At 32.7% G+C, this 24,029-nt stretch overlaps 1 protein-coding gene across 1 annotated transcript; it reads right to left on the bottom strand.

The window, feature by feature from the left end:
• Positions 1-437: 437 nt before the first annotated feature.
• LOC120127976 (ADP-ribosylation factor-like protein 8a) lies at positions 438-3,810 on the bottom strand. Its single transcript, XM_039145765.1, has 6 exons — positions 3,637-3,810; positions 2,309-2,390; positions 2,169-2,201; positions 1,930-2,051; positions 885-1,046; positions 438-787 (listed from the first exon to the last, which is right to left on the bottom strand). The coding sequence occupies exons 1-6, from the start codon at positions 3,672-3,674 to the stop codon at positions 670-672; spliced, it is 555 nt and encodes a 184-aa protein (XP_039001696.1). The 5' UTR covers positions 3,675-3,810; the 3' UTR covers positions 438-669.
• Positions 3,811-24,029: the final 20,219 nt, after the last annotated feature.

Genomic DNA, 24,029 nt, shown 5'->3' with positions numbered 1-24,029 from the left:
TGCCAAGTTAGGATTGAAAAAGTTTGCTGTGTCAATCTATACTAAACATTTACGTTAGATGTCACTTTAGAATATGAAATTAAATTTTAAATATCAAAATTTATATTTAGAATTAATTATTATTTGATTTAATAAAATAAGATATTAGGTTACTAAAATAAAATTAGGAGTTTGAATCTTGAAAAATAAATCTAATAATCAATTCGAACATGCTTGTTGAACTAAAACATGTCACTTGTACTAGTTCTCAATTTAACCCGTTGATAAGAGACAAACATACTTATAAATATGAATATTGATATTTAAATATGATAAAATTCGAATAAAAAAATTTAAATTTCGCAAAACTTTAATCATACCATTAAACCGTGACCTCATGATGATCAAATTCAAAATTTTAATCAAAAAGAGAACTACAAAGATAAGAAATCAAATTCCAAAAAGACCTTTATTTGATGCAAAACCACAAAAAGTTTTACCATGTTCAGTTGTTTACAACACAATATCTGTACAAGAAAAAGGATGAAACAAATTTATGCCCCACGCACCCACCAAACTATACGATACCAATGATTCAAGCCAAGTTGGAAAATTAAGACCATGGTCCCAGCCACGGACAAACCTTGTAAGAAAGACGAGACCAGACAGCAAAGTGATGTTGTTGAGATCTCAATTCTTTGATTTTGAATGCTTCACAAGCCAATCAATCACCGTATCGATGTTGGTTGAGTTCTTGCATGAAATCATATAGCAACAAACTTCTCTGTCTGTGATAGACTTCAGCCCCCTGCATAACCATCAATGGCAAGTGTTCAATGAATTAATGACCATCAGTTTGGTTATATCAAGCTACACGAAGACTAATGTTTAATTCTTTCACTTACATTTGCTCTGTCAAATTTTCCTCAGACAAGGCTTCCGGTTTGTCGATCTTGTTTCCGAGTACCAGCAGGGGAATACCGTTCAGTGAGGTTTTACTTAACAGGTCATGGAGTTCTCTTCTCGAGACGGATAAGTTATCAGAGTCAGCAGCATCCACGACATAGCTGTGTATTGCAGAAAATCAGAGTAAGAACGAGTTGATCACCAATACAAAAGAAAACATGATGGTGCAAAACATGTATTTTATATCCATGGAATAGCATATATCAATCTATGCCGCTTACATTGCTAATTTGCAAGTCAAACACAGCAAAGACGTTTAAATTTGTCTGTAGGAAATTATGGCAATCAGTAGACAAACAAGGAAAGAAAATTAGAATAACCGGTGAGATGGATGTGAAAAGTAAGGAAGAAATCATTGCTGCAACTCGGTGTTTTCATTCTATAGATATAAGCTCACTAGTGAACTAGAATTTATCAAGATAATTTCCCAAGTTTCTATTGCCTTCAATTAGATATTTGAATATGTATGAATATTTACAATTGTAGCATTTTCCCTTTTATTACCTAACAATTCACTAACATGGTCAAGCCGGAGATAGAAAATAGGTCCTTGTAAATCACTCAAGAGGGCATGAAGTTGTTGTTTCCTAGGAATATTAAAGGAACTTGAAGGACCACAAGTCACAAAGGCTTTTCGTTTTTCCTAATTGATAACATACTCCGACGTGGGTATGAGAGTACGATCCTATGTAGGGATGTACGATTGCCCCCTAAAATTTTCAAATTCTCTTATATTTTAGATTTTTTCTATGTATTTTCTATTGATAATCTATTATCGCCCCCTTGAAATTTTATAAGTTCAACCCCTAACATAAAATCCTACGTCCATCCCTGATTCCCCAGTATTCTCTTGTATAAAAAAAAGAACCCCGACAACAACTATTTGAAGTAAAGACATGCATATCATAGAAACATTAAACGATGTCTTGTGTTCCAAGCTCATGCTATAAAGAGAAATATAGTAGCTAAAAAGTACATACTTACACAATAGCCGAAACAGCACGGCAGTATCTCTCCCACATACTCCGAAACCTTGGTTGACCCCCAAGATCCCACAACTTTATTGTGACATTTCCTTTAGTTACCTTCCTCATATTAAACCCTACCTGCAAATAGAATGAAAATTACAAGAAACAATAGAACAAGCAAACAAAAAATAGTTGCAAGCAAATTAACATTCTCGAGAATAACTTTCCATATTGGTTCTTTGCCATGTCACTTACTGTCGGTATCATATCTTCACTATATCCACCAGTCTGGAAATAAGATGTGGAAAAATAAGTCAAGCTGTCAGGACCAAGCTAAAAGAGATAGGATGCTAACAAAACGAACAATATTATAACTCTCACATAAATGCACTTACAGCAATGACATTAACTAGGGATGTTTTTCCGGCATTCTGGAGGCCTATTAAAGATAGCTCCATCTCTTGCTTGAAAAAGAGACTACAGGAAGGAGAAAGAAAATAAGAATGGCCATGCAGGGAAATTTAACTCAAATAGATGGGGTGAATATGCAAAAAACAGGCACTAGCAAACATACATCGAGAGCTCTTTCAAAATTATAATGCAATCCCTAAATATACATAAAGAAAGAAAATGCCCTAATCACTGGCAACCTAAACCAGTCTTTTGTCACCCATGGTAATCGTCCCTTGCTGTTTGTGTAATTCATGACTCAGCAGCTCACTAGTTTGGAGAATAGCCCCTCACCCCCAACAAAAAAGGGAAAAAACACTTACAGAACACCTATTTCGAATTCAAGTTGTTCAGTCAGTGTAACATATGCAGTCACATTAGGCTAGGCCGTTAAGAGCAGTTTCTGGTTCAAGATGGATCACATTAGGCTAGGCCGTTGAGACCTCAATAAAGACGACTCTAAGATAACCCAGCCGCTAATGTAATTCTCCTATTTGTGCATTGTCCAAATCTGCACTTAACACCGCAGCGACCACATGATCACGTTGTAACAACATCCTTATCTCCAGTGCATTGGCAAGACAACCCAAAACTCTCGCAGTTGCTACTAGCTGCAACTATCACTTTTCCAAATGCAATGCTAAAGAAACAGAAGTTTGTGTAATAATGGACATAATACCTCCACACAGACACATAAAGAGAAATCTAGAATAAAGATATGCCCAAACACCTTGAGCATAGATGAGAAGAACATCTTCTTCTCGCTATCTATGACAAGTTACCAAAATCAAGCACTTCAACAGAGTAGTTAGCGAACAATATATGAACTATATAGGCAGCAATGTTTAGACTCAATTTAATTACCCATCAACCAATTATCACAAAAACAAAACACTTCAAAGCTGGTCTTTTAATCACAACCTTACGTATGTGTGTGGACGTTCTTAGCATCAAAACATAGCTCCGTTAAAAGGGAAGAAAATTCAATTAAAAAAACTTACAGTACAAAAAAAAAAATCAACAATTTGAACGCACAAGTTCCAGACATTTATATACTTAACCCAATTTTTAACTATCAAATTAATAAAATTAAAAACCGAAATCGGTAATAAAATAATTGAAGCACGAACATAAACAATCACTTTTTCTTTTTTCTCGCAAGATATTAGCCAAAGTTCGATTACAACTTTAAGATGAAGAACCAAAAAAAAAATCAATTTCTTAAATTCGTCACTTGTGTTTTCGCAGTAACCAAACAAGGAAGAGAACTTACCTTCGTAGCCAATTTAGAAAAGCTTCCCACAATCCCATTCTTTTTCGATGATAAGAAGAAGAAAAGATAAAGGAATTAGGTTCCGATTTTGAGCTGAAAAGATCTGCGGAGGAAAAGAATAAGATTTTGCAACGCCTTTTATAGGCTTATTTACAATGATTGAATTCCCTCGCTATTTATACCAAAAACAAATTATAAAACAATGTAACAACCTTTTTTTTTTATAAAAAAAACAAGAATTCATGAAGAATAAGGTTGCTAGACGGCTAACACGCGCTTATGGTATAAGAGTGGAATACTTAAGCCTACCGTTAGGTCTTTTGTATATTTGGCGCAAATTAAGTGGGCCGTTTTCCTCACGATTAATTTTAGCGGTTGGATGATGAGTTGTTAGATGAAAACAAAAGTACTTTTTGGGAAGTAGTTTAACGACACCGTTTCACTTGCACTTGTGCTTTTTCCTGATTTGTCTGCTACATTGTCCAGGTTGTCGGGTAGCCTTCTTAGATTGGATTGGTTCAAAAATAAAATCCCAACACAGTATGGGTAAATGGCGTCGAAATCCTTCAAATTTGAACAAAATTTAATGTCAGTCCATCGATACGAAGAATGGGCACTTTGGGTGAAGAGTTTAAAACTTTTAAAATCTCAAGTTCAAGCTATCATCATTAGTGTCACATTCAAATTTATTTAAATCTCAATTTAAATATATTCTTACAATTAATTTTATCTTACGTCATAATATCTTTTACTTTCATTTTATGATAGTATTTGTTTAAGACCTACAACTAATTAATAAGTGCTGGGTAAGATACATTGCGCTTTTAAGATAAAAATCTAAGTTGAAGATTCAAAACAATATTATTGGAAAGGATAGTCATGAACCTTGAACTTGAATATAAATGTATTTTTAATATAACTGTAACACTTTAAAATAGAAATAAAACGATACTCTTAAAAGAAGCAAATTACAAACCAAATATAAATGTATTCTTAATATGCTTGTAACACTCCAAATTAAAATGAACACTACCAACAACTAGTTGGTCTAGTGGGATGAGACATTAAGTCTCTTAAGTAAGGTCAGGGGTTCGAATCCTGATGTTTGTAAATAGAGCAAATTGGGGGTTGTTTGTCCTTACCTCTGCTGTACCCGGTCTGGATTAGTCGGTCAATAGATCGAATACCAGTGATTAATTCAAAAAAAATAAATACTCTTAAAAGAAACAAATTACAAACCAGTGTTGTAAAAGTCAGACATGTAGTCGATTTTCGGTTCAAACGTTCATGCTTTTATTTATTTAATCAATAGAGATTTGATTTAATTCTGATAACATGCGTTGGGGTGGTTTTGCGGTGCGGCGCCTAAAAAACGGCTAATATACGGCGTGACCGGTTAAACAAGTGACCGGTTAAAATTTAGACCGGTTATGTTATATTATTTAACCGGAAATATTATAAAGTACAATAACATACTAGGTAGCGCTTATATAATGTAATAGGTAGCGCTTATATTTACCTATTTTATAAGTAAACCGGTATATTTATACCGATAGCATTGCAAATTTACCTATTACATTATATTATATTGAAAGTGTCCATACTTTTTATAAAAAGGATCGATACTTTAACAGTGTTTCATGTTTTCCACCTACAATATTAATTTAATAATTTCATTTGCACAAAAAATTATTTGATTGTTTTGATATTTTATAAAATAATATTTAGAATTTTTAATTTAATAATAATATATATCGTAACGTAAAAAATAAATCATTAGACGCCTATAATTACTAAATTAATATCTTAAAACTCACTCAAAAGATAACCTTAAATTAATGTTTTCCACAGTGAAAAAAGTATGAACACTTTTATAAAAAGGATAGACACTTTACAATATAACCACTACCTATTACATTATATAAACGATACCTATTACATTATATAAGGGCTACCTATTACATCATATGTTTACCTATTATATTGAAAGTGTCCATACTTTTTATAAAAAGGATCGATACTTTTTTTAAAACTTATGTAATTTATGTTTCAATTTTTTTAACAGTGTTTCATGTTTTCCACCTACAATATTAATTTAATAATTTAATTTGCACAAAAAATTATTTGATTGTTTTTATATTTTATAAAATAATTTAGAATTTTTAATTTAATAATAATATATATCGTAACGTAAGAAATAAATCATTAGACGCCTATAATTACTAAATTAATATCTTAAAACTCACTCAAAGGATAACCTTAAGAACACTTGAAGAAGCAAGAGAACAACTATCAAAGCAATCAAAAACGAGAAAATCCCAACATGATAACAACTGAACATATCATATCAATGTTCAAACTCAAGTTGTAGATTTTGATTTCCTTTTGCTTGGCATCATATGAGATTTGGATTTTGATTTCCTTTTGCTTGGCATCATATGAGATTTGGATTTTGATTTCCTTTTGCTTGGCACCATATGAGCTTTGGATTTTGATGAGCATCGGAAGTATTTCAGACTTATGATTTGGGTGGTACTCAACTTATGATTTTAGTTGCTATTTGTTACATTTCTTGTATACCACCCATATCATACGCCCGAAACGTTTCTGACGCTTTAAAGTTGACCAAAAAATAAAATAGTCGGGATTTCCCTCGCGTTTATACGTTGGAAAAAAAACAATGGAAATTAGGAATAATCAATGATAACATGCATATTGGCTTGGGCTAATATTTATAGTGGAGCCGAAATATATATTGAAATTCAAACTCAAATTGAAATTTAAATTCAAACTCCAATTACATATGAAATGAATTTGAAATGCAGTGTTAAATTGAACATGAAAATTGCATAATTGATTCATACTGTTCAAGTAACATGCTTTATGAACCATCAAGCTAAAAGACAATATTGATTGAGTTCAAAGCTGAGTTGTGAGTTGATGGAGTTGTCACACTTGTCACATGGTTGGAATAAAGTACTCACATGCGAGATAGATTGTTTTGTTATACATAACCCATCTCAACGAAATTAATCCAAATAATGTACCCATAACAATGTTCAATTAATGTACCCACAACAATGTTTAATTGATTTATTGTTTAATTTTCAATTTGAATTATTTGATTTAATAATTTCATTTGCACAAAAAATTATTTGATTGTTTTGATATTTTATAAAATAATATTTAGAATTTTTAATTTAATAATAATATATATCGTAACGTAAAAAATAAATCATTATACGCCTATAATTACTAAATTAATATCTTAAAACTCACTCAAAAGATAACCTTAAATTAATGTTTTCCACAGTGAAAAAAGTATGGACACTTTTATAAAAAGGATAGACACTTTACAATATAACCACTACCTATTACATTATATAAACGATACCTATTACATTATATAAGGGCTACCTATTACATCATATGTTTACCTATTATATTGAAAGTGTCCATACTTTTTATAAAAAGGATCGATACTTTTTTTTAAAACTTATGTAATTTATGTTTCAATTTTTTTAACAGTGTTTCATGTTTTCCACCTACAATATTGATTTAATAATTTCATTTGCACAAAAAATTATTTGATTGTTTTTATATTTTATAAAATATTATTTAGAATTTTTAATTTAATAATAATATATACCGTAACGTAAAAAATAAATCATTAGACGCCTATAATTACTAAATTAATATCTTAAAACTCACTCAAAAGATAACCTTAAATTAATGTTTTCCACAGTGAAAAAAGTATGGACACTTTTATAAAAAGGATAGACACTTTACAATATAACCACTACCTATTACATTATATAAACGATACCTATTACATTATATAAGGGCTACCTATTACATCATATGTTTACCTATTATATTGAAAGTGTCCATACTTTTTATAAAAAGGATCGATACTTTTTTTAAAACTTATGTAATTTATGTTTCAATTTTTTTAACAGTGTTTCATGTTTTCCACCTACAATATTGATTTAATAATTTCATTTGCACAAAAAATTATTTGATTGTTTTTATATTTTATAAAATATTATTTAGAATTTTTAATTTAATAATAATATATATCGTAACGTAAGAAATAAATCATTAGACGCCTATAATTACTAAATTAATATCTTAAAACTCACTCAAAGGATAACCTTAAATTAATGTTTTCCACAGTGAAAAAAGTATGGACACTTTTATAAAAAGGATAGACACTTTACAATATAACCACTACCTATTACATTATATAAACGATACCTATTACATTATATAAGGGGTACCTATTACATCATATGTTTACCTATTATATTGAAAGTGTCCATACTTTTTATAAAAAGGATCGATACTTTTTTTAAAACTTATGTAATTTATGTTTCAATTTTTTTAACAGTGTACTGCGAATTTAAAATGATAATATACTTGTAGTTATTGTACATACCTAAATATGTACTGCGAATTTAATGTTGTACCCACCCTTTAACTACCACTACCAATGCCACATCCTATTGAAAGCAGCACGACAGAAACATGTTCAAAATGAACCTTCGTTTACATATCCATCAACTCCTGGAGCACTGAACTTGCACAACAAAATTTTTGCCATGGATAATACTGATGTAGACAATGTTAAGCCAACCGAGGAATGCCATGAAGTACATAATGTTGATGAATCTGACAGATTGGTTGGTCAGCTCTTCTGTTCACGTGATCAAGCTTGGCACTTTTACAAGGGATTCGCACGGGAACATGGGTTTAGTGCACGTAAGGGAACAACACGGCTTGACGTGGAAGGGAATGTGAAGACACAAGAATTTTGTTGTTCCAAAGAAGGGTTTCGAGTATCAAAAGTCAATACTGTTGATCGTCAACGTGCTCATACGCCAGTCACAAGAACAGGATGTAAGGCTAGAGTCGTAGTTACAGCAACAAATACAAACGATCAGTGGGTTATAAGTAAGTCTGATCAGAAACATAATCATGCATTGTGCACATCTGCTATGACACCATTTATGCGTTCTAATCGAGCTGTAAGTAAGGCTGATATCGATGAGGCAACAACATTGAAAGAGGTCGGTGTTGGCACGTCACAAGTAATGAACTATTTAACGCAGCAGGCAGGGGCTATCATAATGTTGGATTTACACATAAAGACCTCTACAATGCACTTCAAAGAGGTAAAGCAAAGGAAATCGTCGATGGGGATGTGAATGCGCTTATTGCCTACTTTGATTATAAGAAACATGATGATCCCGGGTTTTTTATGACATACTCGGTAGACGAATCGGGGGCATTGTATAATCTTATTTGGTCGGATTCTACATCGAGATCGGATTACACATGCTTCGGTGATGTAATTGCGTTCGACACAACGTACAAAGATAATTTGTATGGTCGACCAATTATGCCTATTGTTGGTGTCAATCATCACCATAACACAATTGTGTTTGCCACTGCCATAATCGCTGACGAAACGTCTCAATCTTTCGAGTGGGTGCTACAGAATTTTTTAGAAGCCATGATGAATAAATCACCTATTTCTGTTGTAACCGATGGGGATAGGGCAATGCAGAGGGCTATCAAATCTGTTATCCCTTATGCTAAGCACAGATTATGTTCTTGGCATCTTTCTCGCAATGCACAAGCTAACATTGGTGACCCAAAGTTTACAGCAGCATTCTCAAAATGCATGGCTTCCTGGTGGACAACCAAGGAATTTGATATTCAATGGCGTTCGATTGTTTCAGAATTCAACGTCCAAAAGCATCCATGGGTGATTGAGAAGGGAAATACACGACACTTATGGGCACAAGCATATCTAACCGGTCATTTCTTTGCCAATATTCGCTCAACACAAAGGTGCGAGTCTATGAATGCTTCACTAGCTATTGCACTGAAACACAAGAAGACATATTTAGATGTTGTTCGTGCAATTGAAGATGGAATTAGTAGAATGCGTATGAACGAGTTGAAAGCGGATTACTTAAGTTCCCATACGAAGCCCTTCCAGATCACAAAACTGGTCGACCTTGAAAGCCATGCCGCTGCGATTTTTACCCGCGAATCTTTTCGTGTGTTCCAAGATGAACTTATACGGGAGACATTGTACCGGATTGAGGCAGAGATTAAGTCCTTATCAGATGAATGTCAACATTATATTTTGTCAAAGTACGCAGAAAAAAATAGGAAATTTGAAATTAGTTTTGATTCTCGTACGAAAACTCTAATTTGCTCCTGCAAAAAATTCGAGACCGTTGGACTTCCGTGTCGCCATCAACTTCACATTTTGAAGCAATTGGACTACACATATTTGCCCGAGAGTTTGATTCAAAGTAGGTGGACTAATGATGCGAAGGCTTCTGCACCCAGCTATGTTGATTTGAATGTGTCTCCAGAAGTGATGCAAATGGCAAGGTTCGCTGCTCTACGTTCAACGTCAAGTAGGTTATGCTACATTGCATCAAAGACAGACGAGTCTTTCAAAACCGCAAGAGATGAGATGAAAAAACTAATAGAAGAATTAGAAAACTCGTTTGGTTTGAATCATTCAGTCAACCAGAGCATTGTAGTAAACAATGTTCGTGACCCTCAACGAAAACAACGCAAGCGAAAAGAAGTGCCGAAGAACAAGGTCGAGAAGAAAATTAGGCGATGTGGGTACTGCAACGGTGAGGGGCATAACAAACTAACATGTCCTCAAGTCAAGCTTAGTTTGAGGACAAGCACACAGCCTACATCAACTGATTTTTTCGAAGACGGAATGGAATGACAACGATCTCCATATAATATATCGTAAGTATCAACATCACTCCTATTGTATGTACATATAAATATTTTGAATGAAGGAAGAAAAACCGCGTTACTTCAAATTACCGACACTTTTTTAAATGGTATCGACACATTTTTATTCCAATCTGGACATAAAGTACCGACACAACATTATAAAGTGTCGATATAGGTTGTAGACCTATTCGCTCATAAAACCAGTATATTTATACCGGTTATATTACAAAATTATCTATTACATTATAATTATGGGTTCCGATGTGTAAAATGACGACACTTTTTTAAATCGTATCGACACATTTTTCTTCCAATATGGACCTATTTTATTATAATATGTTGAAAGTGTCCATACTTTTTATAAAAAGGATCGATACTTTTTTTTAAAGATATGTAATTTATGTTTCAATATTTTTTAAGTATGTTTTATGTTTTCCACCTACAATATTAATTTAATAATTTCATTTGCACAAAAAATTAGTTGAGTGTTTTTATATTTTATAAAATAATATTAAGAATTTTTAATTTAATAATAATATATACCGTAACGTAAAAATTAATCATTAGACGCCTATAATTACTAAATTAATATCTTAAAACTCACTCAAAAGATAACCTTAAATTAATGTTTTCCACAGTGAAAAAAGTATCGACACTTTTATAAAAAGGTATCGACACATTTTTATACCGGTTATATTACAAAATTATCTATTACATTATAAATCTGGGTTCCGATGTGTAAATGTCGACACTTTTTTAAATGGTATCGACACATTTTTCTTCCAATCTGAACATAAAGTACCGACACAATATTAGAAAGTGTCGATAAAGGTTGTAGACCTATTCGCTCATAAAACCGGTATTTTTATACCGGTTATATTACAAAATTATCTATTACATTATAAATCTGGGTTCCGATGTGTAAATGTCGACACTTTTTTAAATGGTATCGACACATTTTTCTTCCAATCTGAACATAAAGTACCGACACAATATTAGAAAGTGTCGATAAAGGTTGTAGACCTATTCGCTCATAAAACCGGTATTTTTATACCGGTTATATTACAAAATTATCTATTACATTATAAATATGGGTTCCGATGTGTAAATGTCGACACTTTTTTAAATGGTATCGACACATTTTTCTTCCAATCTGGACATAAAGTACCGACACAATCTTAGAAAGTGTCGATATAGGTTGTAGACCTATTTGCTCATAAAACCGGTATATTTATACCGGTTATATTACAAAATTATCTATTACATTATAAATATGGGTTCCGATGTGTAAATGTCGACACTTTTTTAAATGGTATCGACACATTTTTCTTCCAATCTGGACATAAAGTACCGACACAATATTAGAAAGTGTCGATATAGGTTGTAGACCTATTCGCTCATAAAACCGGTATATTTATACCGGTTATATTACAAAATTATCTATTACATTATAAATCTGGGTTCCGATGTTTTTTCAATCGACACTTTTTTAAATGGTATCGACACATTTTTCTTTCATTCTGGACATAAAGTACAGACACAATATTAAAAAGTGTGAAAACTTTGTTGTGGATATCGAAAACAATGCTATAGTCATGTGTTTCGATACATTTGCAAGTAGATGTAAAATATATTAGTATTGATATTTCAACAATCCTCAAATGTATATGTACACATAGAAGCGAATATGGAATAATTAATGAAAATATACACACAATATAATCACACCAAATTATAAATACACAAGAATGTTCAAATAATGTACCGACAAACAAAATTAATCCGATGAAAAAGGGTTGTTTCTAACGAAGTCCGGAACATTAGAGGCCTTCAACAAATTTTCCAAATACTCTCGTATGTTTCCGCCTTTTTCTGAGGACATACATAAATAATTTCAATTATCAAACTAATGAGGTGCAATTTTACTAACAATAAATTAAATTCGCATAAGCATGAATAAATTTGTGTCATACCTAGAGCTTTGTCGTTCGAATGGGAAGCAGCGTCAAAGGTATGTGGACATATGTAATTGTATTTCTATATAAACACATAAGTTGTTAAAATAATCAATGTCTGAACACCTGTTCAACTGGAAAAACATATTGCATAAATGCAACTTACCGGATTATAAATCATTTTTTCCGCTGAATCATCGACCAAAAGTGTATTTAGCTCGTTAAAATCTGGACACGCGTTCCAAACATCATTGAGATCTTTACAGTAGGTAACAGAATCGTATGTTTTGCATTTTTTTGATCCTGTTCACAAACAGTCGAACATAAATATGTAGGAATCATAGACAACGAAAAGTCAGCAAACTGTAATGACATTCATCTTACCCACACGAATAGAAAATGCTCGGAAAATACAGGTAGTTTCTCAAGTACACGGTCGACGTTATGCCTGAGATTGTAATCAAGTTTGAATGTTAACATTCAAATGTATATTAACGATTTTGACTACAGTAATTCAATTGCCTCAAACATGTTCTAACCTCATCTTTGAAGACCAAAGGGCAACAACAAAATTGTCGACACAAAATTGCATAAATTCAAATAATCCTCTTCTGAGGACAACATCTACAACATGAAGAAAATGAGATTAAAGTTCTACGCTTATATGTTAAAATAATGGATACAAAAGAATAGAATTAAAACCTGCCGGCAGTCTTGGGATGTAGGCAAGGACACCATTGAGATCAAAATTAAAAGTTTTCTTGAAGGCGGCGTTGCAGACACGATATACTTGTTTGGATCATCATCTTCATCATCATCATCATCATCGTCATCATCTTCATCGCCAGCTTCATCGTCATCATCATCATCTGTTAAAAGAAAATAAAATAAAGTTCAGAACGTGTAAATGTTAAGAAACATAGATAATGAATTACCTAACTCGTTTGATGTCGTTGACGTAATTCGTTACGCAACATGGAGACTTCACGTTGCAATGATGAAATATCGGATCGCATTCCACTCACAAGGGAATCAATATGCTCCCGAAAATTGACCATGTATTCCATCACGGTCTTAATTGTGACATCCTCTGCAACTGGAGCTTCTTCCATCATTGCGTCTCCACTTGGTTGCTCTTCTTCATGGCCAACGGGGTCCATTTCCTCCCTCTCTTGATCTAATCCGACCTCCTTGACACGCTTCCAACCGAGTTTTTCAACAAAATCATATCCCGCTTTTTTAATAAATACCATGTCAATCTTGCGGGTTAATCGAACAGGGGCGTCATGCGAAAAATCAACTTCCTTCTTCTTCAACAGATGGGTGATGACACATCCATATGGTAGTGTAGTTGAAATTGTTGCTCCCTTTGTGACCATATATACAATTGTATTAAATATGAGTTTTGCAATGTTTGGAGCCGTTTTGGATTTATACTTTGCTATCCACCAATAATCGCTGTCTCGAAGCGTTGAATGTTTTCCCCCACTAGGCCGGATATACCATGTGAGCATTTTGTGAAACACTCTCGACTCTACATCGAGGTGAATTGGGCTATTTCTAGTAACCCGTTTAATTGTAGACCAATCTACACCATTTTCATCTGAATCCCCTGTATTCGCTACACCTAAACCCTCTGCAATCGTTTCTGGAGATATATATATCCTTCCCCATGACATGTGTATTAATTCCTATTATATTAGTCTTATTAGGCTCGTGCTGTAAGGAAGCATTGTTGTAGAAGACTCTAACTAGGTTGAGATAATATCTTGGTTCTACACCAAGGAATTCAAGCCAACCCCAAGATGTAAATGTGGATTTAAAACTAAATGCATATTTATCATCAAACAAGAAACCCAGGTCAATGACACGTTCGGGACGAATCTTCCTTACTTTAAAACTCGTATGCCATCTTTGTTTCTCCATGTCGGATCTAAAGTTCAGAGTTTCGAAGGACCTGATTTCCTCAGAAGAATCGTTTGTTACAGAAGGAGGTGGTTGAGAAGAACTGGGTTGAGAAGAGCTTTGAGAAAGACCTCGCTTCTGACGCTGACGTTTTGGAGCCATTTTGGTTGGATGCTACCCCTATTACAATGGAACACAAACACATTCAGGATAAAAACTCCAATATAGAAATCAATCAAACCCATAGAATATCGATAAATTTACCTGAATATCTGATCGTCACTTATGATAACGGTAGAAGAAAGAGGAAGATCTGCCTGCTTGCATTTATGTTTAGGGTTTCTCGATTAAGAGTACTATATATCGTAAACGGTGGAAAACACTTGATATTTAAATTAGTATTTACACAAACTATATTAGTGTCGACACATTATTTAGACATATTCTCTCATAAAATCGGTATAATTGTACCGGTTAGATTGAAAAATTACATATTACATTATACTTTTGGGTTGGATGATTTTGGGATCGACACTTTTTATATATGGATCGACACTTTATGGGTGCACCTTGTTTTCCATTCATTCTGGGAAAAAAGTATCGACACAAACTATATTAGTGTCGACACATTATTTAGACATATTCTCTCATAAAACCGGTATAATTGTACCGGTTAGATTGAAAAATTACATATTACATTATACTTTTGGGTTCGATGATTTTGGGATCGACACTTTTATATATGGATCGACACTTTATGGGTGCACCTTGTTTCCATTCATTCTGGGAAAAAAGTATCGACACAAACTATATTAGTGTCGACACATTATTTAGACATATTCTCTCATAAAACCGGTATAATTGTATCGGTTAGATTGAAAAATTACATATTACATTATACTTTTGGGTTCGATGATTTTGGGATCGACACTTTTTATATATGGATCGACACTTTATGGGTGCACCTTGTTTCCATTCATTTTGGGAAAAAAGTATCGACACAAACTATATTAGTGTCGACACATTATTTAGACATATTCTCTCATAAAACCGGTGTAATTGTACCGGTTAGATTGAAAAATTACATATTACATTATACTTTTGGGTTCGATGATTTTGGGATCGACACTTTTTATATATGGATCGACACTTTATGGGTGCACCTTGTTTCCATTCATTCTGGGAAAAAAGTATCGACACAAACTATATTAGTGTCGACACATTATTTAGACATATTCTCTCATAAAACCGGTATAATTGTACCGGTTAGATTGAAAAATTACATATTACATTATACTTTTGGGTTCGATGATTTTGGGATCGACACTTTTTATATATGGATCGACACTTTATGGGTGCACCTTGTTTCCATTCATTCTGGGAAAAAAGTATCGACACAAACTATATTAGTGTCGACACATTATTTAGACATATTCTCTCATAAAACCGGTATAATTATACCGGTTAGATTGAAAAATTACATATTACATTATACTTTTGGGTTCGATGATTTTGGGATCGACACTTTTTATATATGGATCGACACTTTATGGGTGCACCTTGTTTCCATTCATTCTGGGAAAAAAGTATCGACACAAACTATATTAGTGTCGACACATTATTTAGACATATTCTCTCATAAAACCGGTATAATTGTACCGGTTAGATTGAAAAATTACATATTACATTATACTTTTGGGTTCGATGATTTTGGGATCGACACTTTTTATATATGGATCGACACTTTATGGGTGCACCTTGTTTCCATTCATTCTGGGAAAAAAGTATCGACACAAACTATATTAGTGTCGACACATTATTTAGACATATTCTCTCATAAAACCGGTATAATTGTACCGGTTAGATTGAAAAATTACATATTACATTATACTTTTGGGTTCGATGATTTTGGGATCGACACTTTTTATATATGGATCGACACTTTATGGGTGCACCTTGTTTCCATTCATTCTGGGAAAAAAGTATCGACACAAACTATATTAGTGTCGACACATTATTTAGACATATTCTCTCATAAAACCGGTATAATTGTACCGGTTAGATTGAAAAATTACATATTACATTATACTTTTGGGTTCGATGATTTTGGGATCGACACTTTTTATATATGGATCGACACTTTATGGGTGCACCTTGTTTTCCATTCATTCTGGGAAAAAAGTATCGACACAAACTATATTAGTGTCGACACATTATTTAGACATATTCTCTCATAAAACCGGTATAATTGTACCGGTTAGATTGAAAAATTACATATTACATTATACTTTTGGGTTCGATGATTTTGGGATTGACACTTTTTTATATATGGATCGACACTTTATGGGTGCACCCTGTTGGCCATATTGTAAATTTGCCTTTTACTTCCAAGTATCGACATGACCCTTAATGTGTATAAGAAACATGTACAACAACATACTGCTAACTTTTCTCATCTCATTCATAATTATATTCACATACAAAAATATAAATCGTATACAAAATTATAAATCTTATACAAAATTAACTCGACATTTACATCATTGCATTCTTTTGTTATTCTTATGTAATATTGCAGCTTTTGTTATCTCCTGTCTTCGTTCATTTTGATTGTGGCTTACGAGATCGTTTAATACTCGCGATCGATCCCAGTCTCCAACAACCTATATTCAAATTGTCAGAACGTTAAGTATTGTCAACTACAGCATTCAATCTACGACTTTTAACAATTTTACCACAAACAATTTTTTCTATCCACTTACAAAATCACCAGTTGCCCCTGTAGAACCGATCGATTCCATCCACATCATCACATACATGCCGCAATCATATCTGTTACAAAATTTGAAAACCACACATGTCAATTATATGATGAATACTGCATAAATTAAGCTTTCTATTTGTGATAACATCTCATACCCATTCAATTGCTTATTATTCTTATGCTCCACAAATTTGAAATTTTTCAAGGGATACTTTCCTAGAGATCCACATGACTCAACCCAAATGCGTTTCTTATTATAAGAATCTAATATTTTAATCTGCATTAAAATAGAAGAAGTTATGCACCAAAAAAATTATGCATTATAATTTACATAATGTCCTTTCATACAGACATACATACCAATCTCTTAGCATCCTTCACTCTCTGTTTAGCTGCTTCAGTTGTAAACATACTATCATATATTGTTACAACATGATCTACCATATCCAACACCAACAGATACCAATGTGAATTATGGTAGTTTATTGTGATCATTATCTGCAACAAATTTCACACCCAATTTGACAAAATTCAACATTCTATATCCGAAAACATCATTTGCAATTGGTATGGTGTCTTACCTTCTCACAGTCGGTGAATTTCACATAGTTATCCAATATGACACCCCAGAAGGTAGAAATATTCTCAACACTTTCTTTGTTGTTGGCTTCCAACGCCTGTTGCTGTAATTACGCAACAAACATTATTAATTTACCGTCTATAACACTACTTTTCAATATTTATTAATTTAACTCACCACTAAGAGGTATGGAAGGTAGCCAATCCTCCGGTGTGACTTTTGAGAATCGTAGCATATGGTCCAGGCGAGCAAATCGATAACCTAACAAAATTAATTACACAATCAGAACATATTCAATAAGTTTTATTTATTTTCTACTTTCTACTTACCACACCGCCAACCCATTCCGTAAGCTTCAACGTTGCAACGTCGTATACAATAGCGAATTGATTTCCCATTGATATTACAGAATATCTGTATGAATCATTAGGATTAATATCTTGTCATGAAATATTTAAATATCACTCACAAAACAATATATTTCACTTACCCCGATTCTAACTCGCTATTCCATAAATAATCACAAATTGCAGCTTCGATGTCATCAATTCCGGTTGGAATATCCGCTTTTTCAACCTACAATTTTGCATACAAATTTTTGTCACAACAACATAATAAAAATCAAATTAAGTATTCTTTTATTAAACTTACCTTCTGCTTCTTCTTCTGGGGTGCAGGACATTCCGAATCCAAAACTGCTGCTATAACACTCTCCGGTGTATACATGACATCGACTTCCTTCCTCCTCATTTCTTCCATCTCTTCTCTTCCTCCTCCCTCTTTTCTTCTTCATATCTTTTCAGTTCATCGTACTTTTTTTCTACATAGCTCTTCATATCTTTTATTTCACCCTTCAATTGAGCTCCTTCATCCGAGTATTTATCAACCACCCCCTTCACCCCCGTAAGTTCACTCCTCAAATCAACAACCTCCTTCACCACTCCCTCAAATTTTTCTCCCGTCACCATCTTAATATCACCCCTTAACACCCCAACTTCTTTCACCACTTCACCCCTCAACACCTCTACTTCTTTCACCACTCCATCTATTTTTCCTTCCACTACCCCCTTATTCCTCTCGAGTGTATCTTCGACTCTCTCGAGTTTCTCTACGACTTGATCAAGTTTCTCTTCGACTCTTGATTGTCTTTGCATGATTTCAAATTGGATTTTTTTGATATCAGCCAATTCAGACATCAAAATGTCGAAGTTACTCTGTTTTGCTTCACCGTCGTCCCACTCACCTTCATCCCCCAATACAACCATCCCTCCTTTCTTCTCCTCTGCCTCCACTGCCTCCTCTACATCCTTGCCAATAACCTTCAAAAAATTAAATTACAATATTAAGACATTGATTATATTCTTAATATTATTTAATTACATTTATTACCATTTCTTGCTTATTCTCTCTATCCAACTTCAACTTCACCATCACTCTAACCACCTCTTTCTTCCCCCATGCACGGATGCGTGCCACTCCGGTTCTTTCATAAGCCGGCACTGCCTCACAGCCCGACCAAAAATCGAACAGTGCAACCTGCATTTATAATAAAATTTATATTTTTATATAAAAACACAAAAAAGTGATTCAACTCATTTACCTCTAAGATAGCTATGCACCCTTTGAGGTATCTCTGGCTGCCCTTTTTAAAGGTGATTATTGATTCAATCAATCTCGAATGGATATATTCAGCCCAATTGAATTCACCCTTCAAGCCTTCATCGCAAATGAGCTTCATATATTCCTTGTTCGTTGACGTATCACCCGTTGGACAAAGAAATATCCCGACAAGGTACAATAGAACTCGGGCCTTCAGCTCATCCCCCAAGTAAGATCCACTTTTGATATCCTCTTCAACTTCAGTATATGTCACCTTATGATTCAAACCATATTTGGAGGCAAGTGCTTTCCAGTTCTTACTCCTACAGACTTCTATAACACTTTTGCCTTTGTTTTGTACCCCCAATACGGCTGCAGCAGTCGATACCCCCAGAGGGAATGAATAATCACCATACTTAGCCATACATTGACTGACGTCAAATTGTGCCATCAAGGATCGACACAATTCCCTCCGAATAGGTCGATCCCTTACTCCGATCAACGATCCAAAACCTATTTCTCCCAGCACATTCAACTGACCCTTCTCCTTAAGGTGTTTAATTAATAAATTCACCCTTTTAATGCTGCACCTTGTCGACACTTCCTACATTTTTTAACAATATATAATGTTATAGTTCTTATATTTTGTATCAACGTATTTACAAGTTTAATGAATACCTTATTTCATGTGCTTTCCTCCGTTCTTTGTATTCTTTACTATCATTCCTTGACTGTGTGATGTAAGGTTCCTTTTCAGCATCACTCATTGAATTCCATTTGGACCTCACATCTTTTTTCACCTAATATTAAACATAAACGTTTCTTAATCAATACATTAACACTAAATACTAATACTACTCAATGTTAATTTCATTTTACATACCGAACCGCTCTGTGTGCCATCTCCCTTCATCCTTTTGCATTCGGCCATACTGTTAACATTTAAAATTTGTAATCAATTTAAAGTTTATCGATACTTTAATCCAATTACCATTTCAACAATAATAACAAAAAGACATTGATACTTACTAGAAGTACATATATCCACCCTTTGGTTGCTTTCGAGTCTCGGCCTCAATTTCAAAGTCATCTGCTCCACCAACAATTTTCCAACCCATTGACTCCATTTTTCCTTCATATATCAGTTTACGCAAATCAAATTATTTTGTTACATACACTTTTCAATATACAAATATAGATAACTACTCTTGTGGTAAAACGGTTTTCTTCAAAAGAATTTGAATGGCCACACCAAAATGTGTCGGCACATTTATACAACCTATAATATCATTTTCTACCTATAATATTTAATAAAAGTATCGACATTTATATTTTTCCTTGAATATCTATTTCTACCTGCAATCGGTCCCAAATGCTTCCTTACTCCAAAACCCCAAACAACACATAAAAAACCCTATCGCGATTACTGTAATAATAAAAAATTAGGGTTTCGACAACATACTTTTCGATTCGACTGCAGCAACAAACAAACAAACTTCGCTTTAGAAACGCCTTCTGAAATGCAGCAACAATTACTCTTCGATTTCAAAAACTCGTCCGTTCTATCTTTTTTCAGAGGATATTTAGCTATGGCCTTTATATTTTCATCGGATATGTTATTTATATTTAATCGATACAAATACAAAAGTGTCGATACTTTTATGTCAGGTGTCGATACTTTCGAAAGGATAATTACCTATTTCTTTGAAAGTGTCGATAATTTATTACACGTACTTACGAAAGTGTCGACACTTTCAATATATCCGGTATCATTTTACCGGTTTTATCATTTTGTTACCGGTTTTATCATAATTTTACCTGTTATATCGTTGTGGATCGATATATTTTTTTAAAGTATCGACACATTATAGGCGCTATAACTGCTTCTCTTTTAAATTCACAAAGTGTCGATCCTTATATAACGTATCGACACTTTTAAATTTACCGGTTTTATCATTTTGTTACCGGTTTTATCATATTTTTACCTGGTATATCGTTTTGGATCGATATATTTTTTTAAAAGTATCGATACTTTTTAGGATTTAAAACTGCTTTTAAAGTTATGTAATTTATGTTTCAATTTATTTAATAGTGTTTCATGTTTTCCACCTACAATATTAATTTAATAATTTAATTTACACAAAATTATATTTGATTGTTTTGATATTTTATAAAATATTATTTAGAATTTAAATTTAACAATATTAACCAAATATAATAATAAATATGTTTTCAACAGTGAAATAAGTATGGACACTTTTATAAAAATGATATATACTTTTTTGAAAGTTATGTAATTTATGTTTCAATTTTTTTAATAGTGTTTCATGTTTTCTACCTACAATATTAATTTAATAATTTCATTTACACAAAAAATTATTTGATTGTTTTGATATTTTATAAAATATTATTTAGATTTTAAATTTAACAATATTAACTAAAGATAATAATAAATATATTTTCACAGTGAAATAAGTATGGACACTTTTATAAAAAGGATAGATAATTTACAATATAACAGGTAAAAATATGACAAAACCAGATTCATTATGACAAAACCGGTAAAATTTACTTGATATGTTAAACGTATGGACACTTTTATAAAAAGGATAGATACTTACCGATAACCAAAGTTTACCGGTTACCAAATTTTTTAATAGTTTTTCATATTTTCTACCTAAAACATTATTAGTTGTCAACATAATAGGTACCGCTAAACCGAATTTATTAAATACATTTTAATGTATCCGATAATGCTGTATATTAGCCGTATATTAACCCGCCTTTCCTGAGACAATCCCCATGCGTTGGCATATTGCATGAAGGGGTATTCGGCCATTTTTAACGTTTTCGAGAACAGATTTCTTCTGAACCCGAAGACCAAAAGGAAGCATCGGAGAAGCAGCCTGTAAAACCGGCAAAACTCACAAGGCTGCTGTTCTTTTGAACTTTTTCTTTCCACTGTTGTACTATTTCTTATACCGTACGGTACCATTGTTGATACGAGATATATTTAAAACTTGCTTTCATGCATATATATAATATGAAAGAATATATGTACAACCTTTAAAATGTAAAAAATATAAGTACTGCACTCATTAAATGACCTTATTAGTGAAAGAAAATATTGTTCACCTTAAATATTATAGGTGCGAGTAACTGTGTCTGTAGGTTGTATATACGTTTTTCAATAGGTTAAAAAAATTATAAACATATATTATCTTGTAATCATGTCAGACTATGTAAATATATATATCTATCTATATATATATTCCACACAAGATAAAATAATATAATAGATCTCAAGGCACGTTACATTTTAAAGATGATTTTTTTTCATTCATAAGAAAAAATTTAAGTTTCTCAAAAAGAAAATTGGGGTCAATGTTGAATTAAAATTCATTAAGGGGTCAAAATGTATTTTTATCATAGTTTTAATTTAAAAGTTTATAATTTTAAAGGGATTACAAAATAATTTAATGTTCTAGGGACCAATATACAATTCTATCATTATATTAAGCAAAACAATGTTAAAATGCTAAAATACAATATAGAAAACAAGTTATAAAACCAAAACTTATAAGAAAAACCATAAACAAATAATCACGATTCACTTTAAGTAGTTTGATATCATTTAAACAATGTCTGAAGTTTGAGTATTTGTGTGTGTAGAAAATATCTGTTGGAAGATTCACCCACCAAAATTAGATGTACTATGCGGGTCAGTTCGGATTAGTCAAAGCGAAACCTTGGAATCGAAAGGGAAGAAAAAAAAAATCACGATCCACTCCTCAATTAGATAATAATTTTTCCAATCCATTTGCTCCCAAATGGTCCTGAAAAACATAATCAAACTCATACAAGGTCTTCAATAAATATTGGTTAAGTAAAAAAAAAAAAAGTCAACAAGAAATCCAGCGAAGAAGAAGAAATCGTAGCCAAACTTGAAATGTTGACATGATTTTCGCGATTCTACTCCGATGACAATTTAACGATAAATGATAGAGATAAGAGGAAGAAGGTTTGACGGAGATATGAGCAGATTTTTAATGAGGCCTGCATAACCTTAAAAAAAAGGTGAAAATGGACATCTAAGGTTTCTTTTCAAATTAAAAAAAAAAAACTTTTTTTAGAAAGTGATGATGAAATGAACTATAATTTTTCAAGATTAGGATTAAATCTATAAAATATGAAAATTTTAAAGTTCAAATAAAAAAATAATTTGGTATAGGTTTTGAGAATTAGTATCAAACTGTATAACTTATAAAAATGGAGGGTTAGAATTTTGGGTGATCATAGCGTGTAGTTTATATTATTCTATTTTTATATCAACTTACGTATTGCGCTGATCTCCTTGAAATCAATGAAGCATCGTGTCAAAAATTTACTTGTTGTTCTTGAATCATTTCAGCAAATATTTTTGATCAAAATCATTTCAGCACATAAAAACAATATAAAATGCTTCTCTTTGATTTAGATTTTGATATTTAAAGGCCATGTTCCCCCTGCATTTAACCATTTATTAATCTGTTACATGTTTTTTCACGCACGATCTTCATCTTGGTTTTACTTAGTATCATCCTTAATAATTCATCAAATCCGCAAAAGCTTCCAAGTGAAGACCCAATCCTGTCTTTTGAAATACTAAGTCATAATTAAATGTCCCACACAAATAACACAAGATGAGTTTAACAGCCACTACAAGGCACATGCATGTATTGAGCTACACCGTTGACACTATACGTAATGTCGGATTGCATGTGATTTAAATATAAAAGAGCTCCAACAACGCTCATATATAACTGAACAA

Source organism: Hibiscus syriacus, unplaced genomic scaffold, assembly GCF_006381635.1.
Source record: "Hibiscus syriacus cultivar Baekdansim isolate YM2019G1 unplaced genomic scaffold, ASM638163v2 tig00110474_pilon, whole genome shotgun sequence".
Classification (NCBI taxonomy): Eukaryota; Viridiplantae; Streptophyta; class Magnoliopsida; order Malvales; family Malvaceae; genus Hibiscus; species Hibiscus syriacus.
This window is presented reverse-complemented; position numbering and strand designations above follow the sequence as displayed.